This window comes from Geospiza fortis, unplaced genomic scaffold (genome assembly GCF_000277835.1).
Source record: "Geospiza fortis unplaced genomic scaffold, GeoFor_1.0 scaffold121, whole genome shotgun sequence".
NCBI lineage: Eukaryota > Metazoa > Chordata > Aves > Passeriformes > Thraupidae > Geospiza > Geospiza fortis.
Window position 1 is genome coordinate 125,217 of NW_005054346.1, and position 9,286 is coordinate 134,502.

At 38.4% G+C, this 9,286-nt stretch overlaps 1 protein-coding gene across 1 annotated transcript in view; it reads right to left on the reverse strand.

Annotated features, from left to right (window-relative positions):
• The window catches only part of RDH10 (retinol dehydrogenase 10), a 25,859-nt gene that overhangs the window by 15,710 nt on the left and 863 nt on the right, over nt 1-9,286 (reverse strand). The window contains exon 2 of the mRNA XM_014307842.1: nt 8,712-8,950. Coding sequence (XP_014163317.1) covers nt 8,712-8,950 — 239 coding nt within the window. The remainder of the gene's footprint in view (nt 1-8,711; nt 8,951-9,286) is intronic.

Below are 9,286 nucleotides of genomic sequence, written 5' to 3' on the forward strand. Positions count from 1 at the left end.
TCTTCAGGAAACAGTAAGACCCTAAAAGACTATGACTTCCTACAAAGTAACTCACTGAACAAGAAGTAACATTTCTAAAATGCATGAAGCTTTTAGTTTTTTAAAACCCAGGTGTTTATGTTTCATACTTCTCCCCACCCTTCCACAAAAGGGTGATGGTGAAAATAAATAGTCTCAGCATGTAAATTTTTGCTTCATAAGCCAACAAAGGATAAAATGATCAAAAGACTCCAGCTAATACAGTAACTAAACCAGCAACTAATGCAATTTTCAAAGATTTTGCTTGCACAGGCATTTTAAACAAACATTAGCAAACTAGTCACTTTCTTAGGGGGTGAGTCTTCAGAGAGAGAAATACTTCCTTTGCATGTCTGTGGAAACTATGCTTATTTCCCACAAGCTGAAACATGGCTCCAGCCTGGGTTTTTTTTCCACATTCTGTGTTAGTAAAACTGATTTCCAGAGAAGTCAAACAGTGCAGTAGGCACAGAGATCACATCAATCATAGTATTGTTTCAAGGTAAATAAGCTAAAGCTGTTAACACAACATTACCTGATGTGTACAGAAAACTAGCTTACCTTTATCTAAGGGTTTTTAACAGTTGTAATTAAAATACTGCCATCTCTTTTGAAGTCAAGTCATTATATTCAGACTGTTATGCCAGAGGAGGATTTGTTATGGCCCGGAATCATTCATGACTACTTAATTATTTAGAGGATGTAAATCCTACTCAAAAAAAAAAAAAAATCCAAGAATGAGGTTCACTAGGATAATCACAGAGGCCCTGTTCAGCTATGTGGTTTTATTCTATTCCTCTTCACCGTTTCCCCCACACATTGGCTACTCCAAGTCTGAAATGCTGATGAGGTGATTCTGGCCTTCAAGCAGAAAAATGAATCAACTTGGGCAAGAAAATTAGCAGCTTTCCTCTCTACCCTGCAGACAAGTTAGTGAGCTGAACCAGCTCACCCTAACACCAGCTGAATATAAAAACTAGTGCAAGGTAAAATAGAGATTAAAGGGATGGTCCCACAAGACAGACTGCCACCACTAAGCTGCCTTGTAGTTTCATCCTAGATCAACAGGAATTTTGGACAAGTTACTTTTAAACACACACTTGTAAGCTCTTTCAAAACAATGCTGAAAAGGGGAGTGCTTGAGAAGCTGTCACACAAGTTCAAACAGATGGCAGAAGCAACCAGCACCAGGGCACATTTAGGTGCAGAATTCAACAGCCAAACAAACTTGAATTTCAAAAGGCTCACACTAAGTCAGCCACCTCAGCTCCACAGCTGTTCCAGCATATCTTGGCCTACCATGCCCTCCCATCCCAGTTGTGATAACTCACTCATGTCAAGTGTTAATTTGACTGACATATAAATCATTTTACTAATATAATTATTTACAAGAACAGAGTGCTCATTCAAATGTGTAAGCACAGATGTAAATCTCCCCCCCATTTGTGACATATCTGCTTTCAAACTAAACCCTCAACCCCCAAGATTCTATGAATCTCACAGTCTATGCCTACTCACCTATACTGTAACTGCATTTTGAAAGACTAAAAGACTCTAATTTTTAGCAGATGAAGAAGTCTAAGACCACAGGTAAAAGCACATAGCATCACATGCAAATCAGCTTCAGCTTGCCTTTGCTGAAAGACATCTGCCATTTTTCACAAAAGACAGAGAGGTATCAGTAACTCAGTTTTACCATCAGTGTCAATAGCCAGAAACCTCAAAGGTCAAAGGGAGCCAGGCTTATCAAGTGAGTGAGGCACTGGCTTTTACATACAGAGAATTGTGGAAAGATTTAGTACTAGAGTACATAACAAAATCCTTTCCTCCCCGCAGAAAAACCCCGGAAGCAAAATCAAAGTATGAGAAGCATTGGGAGAGAGTAATAGTTCACAGCTGATAAGGATAAAAGTAGAAAAGATTTAAGAAGTGCAGTGCTAAAATGACAGAGATGGTGCTAGAAAACATAACATTCATCTTTCCTCAGCCTGTCTAGTCAGAGTAATTGATAACACTGAGAGCTATGAAAAAGGATTGCTTACCCACACAGATCAGTTAAGAAAGGTCTTAGGCAGTGTTGCAAACACTGGGTTAGCAGGACACTTGGCTGCATCATAATTAGGACTGCTTTTCTCCACCACTGAGCACACAAACACAGCTGTCTTCACCAATTCTGCTACAGTCACTTGGTTATTAAAGAAAGTTAATAACATAATGACACAAAATTAACTTAGCCACTTTTCATAAAATAAAGGTAGATGTCACCTGTAGATGGAAGAATATGGAACTTTAAACTCTATTGCCCTCCTAACCACTACAGGACAAGAAAGGCATACACATGGCCTTTTAGATGAGTATTTCACTGAAACATTGAAGAGCTGCTCTCTCCACTTGTAACAAGGTTAGGCACCACACTGGCAAAGATCATTGTCACATTCAAGGTTTTCCTGTCTACCCACATCCTTCACAAGTAACTGCATAATTGCAGACCAAAGCCAGGTCAGAGGTTTTTGCTTATTCAGCTGACCTACTGTGTTCCATAAGAAGGAGGAATATAACCATCACACTGATCACTCATCCAGGACCATGACTTCAGAGAAGATTAGCAATCCTGCAAACATTCACACAGTTTACTGACAAGTCTCCAAGCCTCAGGAAAAAGTCACAAGAGACTAAAGAGTGAGATTATCCCAAGTGCCTTACCTCTGCAAACTATACTGCAACTCCAGCTTCATTTTAGGTGGATGTAGAATTGCAAGCCACTTAATAATTAATACTTCAGCTATGTTTCAAGTAGTCTTGGCATGGTCTCTTCAGGACAACTTTCCCTTTCCTTAAGTAAACTTTCAAAATGCTTTTCTATGAAACATTACAGTTTTCACCTAAATTCTTCAAGCTTAATACAGTTTAGTGAATGGAAGTAAAATGGCTGGTCACACCTGGTGCTACCACCTTGGACACCAATCTACAGGCAACAAATAATCCATGGATCACAATCTGAGAATCGCTATTTTCTGTTCCTTGATACTCTAAGATCCATGTGCCTTTCAAATGGTGCAGCAAATTAAATTCCAAAGTATGTCTGAGAGAAGGTGTCACAAAAGCTTAGATGTAACTGAAGCAGTTCAAGGAAAACATTATGGAAGGTCATTTTAGAGCTGTTAACTGACTGGAATGAAAATCAAACACTGTACATCATCGGTGAGAGAGAAGGGAAAGGCACAAATTCAGCTGTCATTTGAACAAAAGAAGTCAGCATTCTCCATCACACAAGGAAGATGCTCTAGCACAGAAAGTATATGTAGGAAGGCTGGTGTTGTAACACATTCAAAAAATCTTCAACATGATTTTCCCACAGCCCTGAGTGTTGCTAACTAACCAAGAGTGCTGTAATTTATTCTGCTCACACTCCTTGATATGTAACTACTTATTTATCATCAAGATACAGTAGACAATGAAGAACCAGGACAGAACAGACTCAATAGCCCTTAGGGAATAGAGCTGAGAAACACGTGGAACAACTACAGTTTGGTAGGCAGCACTGTGGAATCCCAATTATAGATGCTCAAACTCATGATTCCCACACAAGGCAAATGAAGAGGCGTTTTGCATAAGACTAAGACCTACCTAGCACCCCATCCCTACACACTCAGTTATGTATGTTGACTCTTCAGATGAGTACATTGCCAAAAGATTCATTTTTATCCTCTTCCATTACTATTCTGAAACTGGTGTAAGAGTGGTGCTATGGTCAAAGCTCAAACATACAGGCACCTAATTAAAGGGTCTAGGTTGCTGTTTGCATCAAAAAAGAAAACTTTCAAAAAAAATCCAAATGAAAAAACATGAATGCTTTTTAACTGATCACTATACCTAAAACACGATTACAAAGTTAAGATACAGATATACACAAATTGCATGATACAGGCTATAAAATTAAAGACTGCATGATGATGACTGACAACTGTGCTTGACACAATGCTAACTAGTCCTTGTAGACCATAAAGTAAACCCACAAGCAAAGCTCTGAACCAGCAGCATAGTGCCCACTTTAACTCCAGAAATATATATCCACCCCTTTACTTTTTTACTTTCCAAAACTTGTACTAAGTACACTGCTTTATAAAATGGGAAAGTGCAGTTTTCTAGGGCCTGCATCTGGAAGATAGTATTTTCTCATTTGATAGATTCCCTCTCTCTTTTTGAGAAATCAACCCAGAAACAGATGAACAGCAGAACCATACCAAAGCACTTATAAGTTTTAAGTATGACTAATATGACTATTTCCATAGCTAAGAGTATGATTGCTTTTTCCTTCATACTCACTACCCAGCATGCTACCACAGTATATGAAACACATGTGCTGTCCAGAGTAATTTACTGGTGGCATGGAGTTGGAATAATTGAGCAAGGGAAAAGCTAGTTTTGATGATACTTTTTGGATCCCATACAAATGTTTTGCTTGAACTTGATCCGGCTCATTTTTCAAAGAAACAAGTCAAGAACTTGTAGATTAAACTTTGTAAGTGAACTTGAGCACTTTGGGGTACATCATTAAAAAGAAAAAAAAAACCCAACAATTTAAGCTAACTTCACTCATCTGAAATACTAAATATAGCTGGGTGGCCTGTTAGTGGAATATTCTGTCTATATTTGATCATCAGTGCTAGAATCCTAAATTTGATAGCAAGAACTAAAACTCATGCCAAGAGGCCAAAAGACTTCGCAGGGTATAGTTCAAATATCATAAGTGGTGTTTTCTTCCATAGAAGAGTCTGCATCCACACTATGTGTAATACTTCTGTATTTGAACTAAACAAACTATAGGCATAAGTGAGCTTTATTTAACACCAAGGAGCTTGAAGAGACAACAACAATACATAAATACTGATAAATTATAGGTAACTATAGCCCCTCCAAGGCTTTAGCAATCCTGTCAGTCTAATGAGACTGGTAAGTACAGCAGCTGCATCAATGGGTATTTGATTTAGTAACTCTTCATTAACCATCTTCCCAAGGTATATTTAAATTTTAGAGGTTTTCATGAATGCCCTAAATATCCAAGTTCCCTCTCTAATAAGTATTTATCTCACCCCACCAATGTCAGGCCATCTGAAAATTACTTCAATTCCTACAGAGATGCCCACATATCTTCAAAAAATCAAGCAGCTGTAAATAAATGAAAAAAAAAAACAACCCAGACTAAGACAGCAGTACACAAGCCTTTAAACTCTGTGTCCTAGTCATTCTCTATATGGATTTCTTTTTTTTTTTTTTTTCAAATATGACAGAGCTGGAGCAGAATGCTTTTGCTTCCCCCTTATGGTAAGTTGAAGAGAACTCTAGGAGGAAAGCTTTAAGCTGAAATATCTGGACTATCCCCATGACAGGGAAACACAGATCACTGATCTCTTAGAGCTGAATACTGACGACCTGTTGTACAGAAGGATCTTCATGTCACAGAATTCCAGAACTTGCTCATCACCCTGGACTGGCCCTTCCCCCATGAACAAAACTAGAAGGAGTGCCCAGGTATTATAGTGATGTCCAATATTAATATTATGTATCCAGCAATAGATTATTTTTCCAGAAGAAGTGTTAGAGTAGGTACAAGACTCTCAAATTGTCCCAAAATTAGGAGTTTGCAGTTTTATTCAATATGGTGACATTCTGTAAACCATAGTATTTTTGATACTTCAGCTTTATTGTAAAACTACAAGAAAAAAGTCAAATTCTTATATTTACTAAAATCTGATTTAGCAACAGCTTTAAGTTATATTGTGACAACATTTTTGAAATTTGAATCCTGACACATCATAGAAAGAAAACTTCCTAGTCTGTAGAAATTCAGTTCTAATAATTGACAAGTGCAGCCAAGTAAGTTATTAGTCTTGCAACAGACTGGCAGATAGTGTTACACTCCTGCTACAATTTTATGCATCTGCAAATTATAGTAAACCAGAGCTGGCTTATTTCAAACTGGGAATGGATTTTGTCCCTATGTTTTCAATATCAGAAGCATTCAAGTTATCACAGCATGAAATAACAGGTTTTTAATACTGCAGTGGATTTTATGCTGTGGAAATTGCTACATGATGCAGTGGTGACATTTTTATATAGAACACTCATAGGAAGGATTATACAAATCATGCATGTCAGCAAAATGGAAAGCATCTGTTTAGGCTGTTGCATGCTGCTAAGGCTCTCTGGACTGCCAGTTTGTGATATGGTACACAGCCCAGTTGGAGTCACAACAGCAAAACGGTGACAGATTTTCATTCACTGCCTACTGCAGAAGTTGGGCAGCCTTCTGATGGTAGCTGCTAACATAAAAGCAAGATCAGATCACCTGCATTCTGCATGCAGAACAGGCAATTAATCTGATGTCAAATGTTTCAAGGGACAGTACCAGAGCCTTATTTTCAGTTTTTATATAGAAACACAGGAGGCTTGATTAATGATCAAGGGATGAAAAAGAATTTCCCCCAAACCACATTAAAAAAAACCAAACCACACAACACACCAAAACCCCAGAAAGTACAGACACTTAACTACTGAAGCAATATTACATGCAAGATCCATGTCTTCACAAAATCCATGTACAGTTTTTTGGACTAAACACCCTGCAAGAATACTTAAAAGCCTACATAATGCTCCAGAGTATTAGCTTTGCTTTTGGACCACCAGTTTAGCTGACACGGAAAAGACTAGCTGTATAAGACTTCACACATCTAGACACATTGTTCTATTTAAGTCAGCATTGACTTGCATCAAAAAAGTTGGCTTCAAATCAGCTGATTCAGATGATATCTTATGAATTAAGTAGTATTACTTTCAACAGAAGTCCACCCACTATTGGTCAAGCCAATCTTTTCTGGGACCGTGAAGGGGAATACAAGGAAAAGAGCTTTGCCAACAGAAGAAAAAAAAAAAAAAGAAAAGAAAAGCAGGACACAGAATCTACAGGAAGTTTACATATGAACAGATCCTCAATTAAATCTAAAGGGTGTTGACTACTCCTTTAAAACTTAAGCCAAAATCTCAAGTTCCGCAGTCCAGACATAGCTATACCTTCTTGGAGTAATTTTTTTTTTAAAGCCACTTTACACTAACATTTAGAGCTAGATAAATGGAACTGTTATGGAAACCCAATCATAGCAATACTAGAATCTAAGTTTAGTTTTCTATTACTGTAAGAGACTCAGAACACACAGAGTGCTTTAAAAAGGTCTCTGAAACTGTTATTTATAAGTGTATGACTTAGGCCTGAAGGAAGAACAGCTGGAGAATTTAGGATCCTCCCATATTTTAACTCATGGTGATGTCATAATTTAGAGTTCTTGGAAACTGTCAATTCAACATTTAAGCCACATCAATAACAGTCATTAAATCTACTACACATCTCTATTGGCTTAAGCACCAATTTAACTTTCATTAAGGGAACACACAGAACTCTTAATTTTAAGAAGTAACATAAGCATTCTCAGAACCTCTCAAATTGCTTTAAAATATATACTTTGAGACTTTAAAAGAGCTTCTAAACATACCATCTCCTGTGCAGTCTCTGCAAGCTTTAGAATACGTTGGAAAGAGGCTGCTCTGCCATTAAGTGTTTCACAGTGCAGATTTGAAGGGGCTCCTTTAGGGTTATGAAACAGCATTTCATTTCCATGTTAAAAAGTTGGCTTGGGAGGGCCTTCTAAGTTTTGAAGATGAGGCATTTTATAAAATTGTATTATGAAAAACCTTCTTTGACTGATCTTACCTTAAGTCGAAGTATATTTCAGATTGCCTAATCCTTTCATTGTTATGCAAGTGTATTTCATAACCTTATTTGAGGAATCAAAGAACAGTCTTAATACTAACAATGGTCTCAGTCTGACAGCTAATGCTAACCCAAGTGTGCATCATGCCCTCCTTCAACGCTCCAATTTATGTAACTCCACACCACTATGGGTCTAAAAATAAACCACATGGGAAAACAAGGTTTAGATGGACAAAAAGAGTAAGACCACATACTTGTTCTCCTTAATTAGCACCTGCTAGTTGTGGAGACAATACCATCCCAGAAACCACAGTTAAGATTTTCTTACTTCTACAGGCGGCCTCTAGAGAAAGCTAAGAGGATAAATACACAGGATTCCTGAAAAAGTGTTCCTGGCTTGATTTCTTGAGAAATCTTTTTTGCCTTTCCTCCCAGCCTTCAAAAGGAACAATTTGCCTCCAAGGCAATCCAAACAACATTTTAAAGGGGTTTTAAAGATTTTTTTTTTCCCGAAATGTGCAAGTTTGCTATTGTAATCATCATTAACACAGTATATTAAAGTTACTAATGTGCTGGCAGAAGAGTATGCGAGGAAAGAAGCCATTCATTAACAGCAACAACCTTTAAGCAGATTCAGAGATTATTGCTTGTAAAGGATTTAATATCCAAAGCTACAGAAATGGCCACAAGACTTAGAACTCTGGATTCTAGGAGGATACAGCTGATTTACAAACTATTTGTTAACAATCTTAATACCAGCATTCCTGTTAAACAGAACAGTCAGTTCAAAACAAGAAATACCCAAAGCAGTGATCCTACAAGTGAAAAAGAACAAGTGCAAACCTCAGGGACACAGAAGTTCTGCAACAGCAGCTTGTTTCCCAAAATTAATTACCAAAAAGGGCAGTAGAAAGGAGTTAATAGTTACCCAGAAGTGTGCGTGACAGTTAACCATCATGGTCCTCTCAATAAGCTCATCAGGACACTCCAGAAGATGGTGCCCAGAGACCACACCAGCATTGTTAACCAGGACAGACACCTCGCCAACCTCCTTGCGGACCCTCTCAGCTGTCAAGTAGACATTCTCTCTTTTGCCCACATCACATGTGTACGTGTAAACCTGCAAGTTGCAATGGGGCAGCACATCTTTCTCTCCATCTCCAGCCACTAAAAAACACAGATAAGAGAACAGAAGGGGTGGGGGACAATAAAGTTCTTGCTCATATTTTGACATTCAAACAAGTAGCTCAAGCAGAAACAGCAAATACAATTTCAAACCACCAAAACTTCTATTTACTTTGGTGCCATTGTAGTACAGCAGGAGTCAGCTATTTACTATCGCTGCTACGTGTTTTAGGAAAAACCATAGGTTTTAAAGCAGCAGCCGGAGTCCGAGGCTCCGCGAAGCAGAGGCTCACCGCGGCGGGCACAGGGCCGGCTCTGACCGGCAGAAGCGCCGTCGGGGCGTCTGATACTCCTGCACCCGGCGGTCTCCAGCGCGGA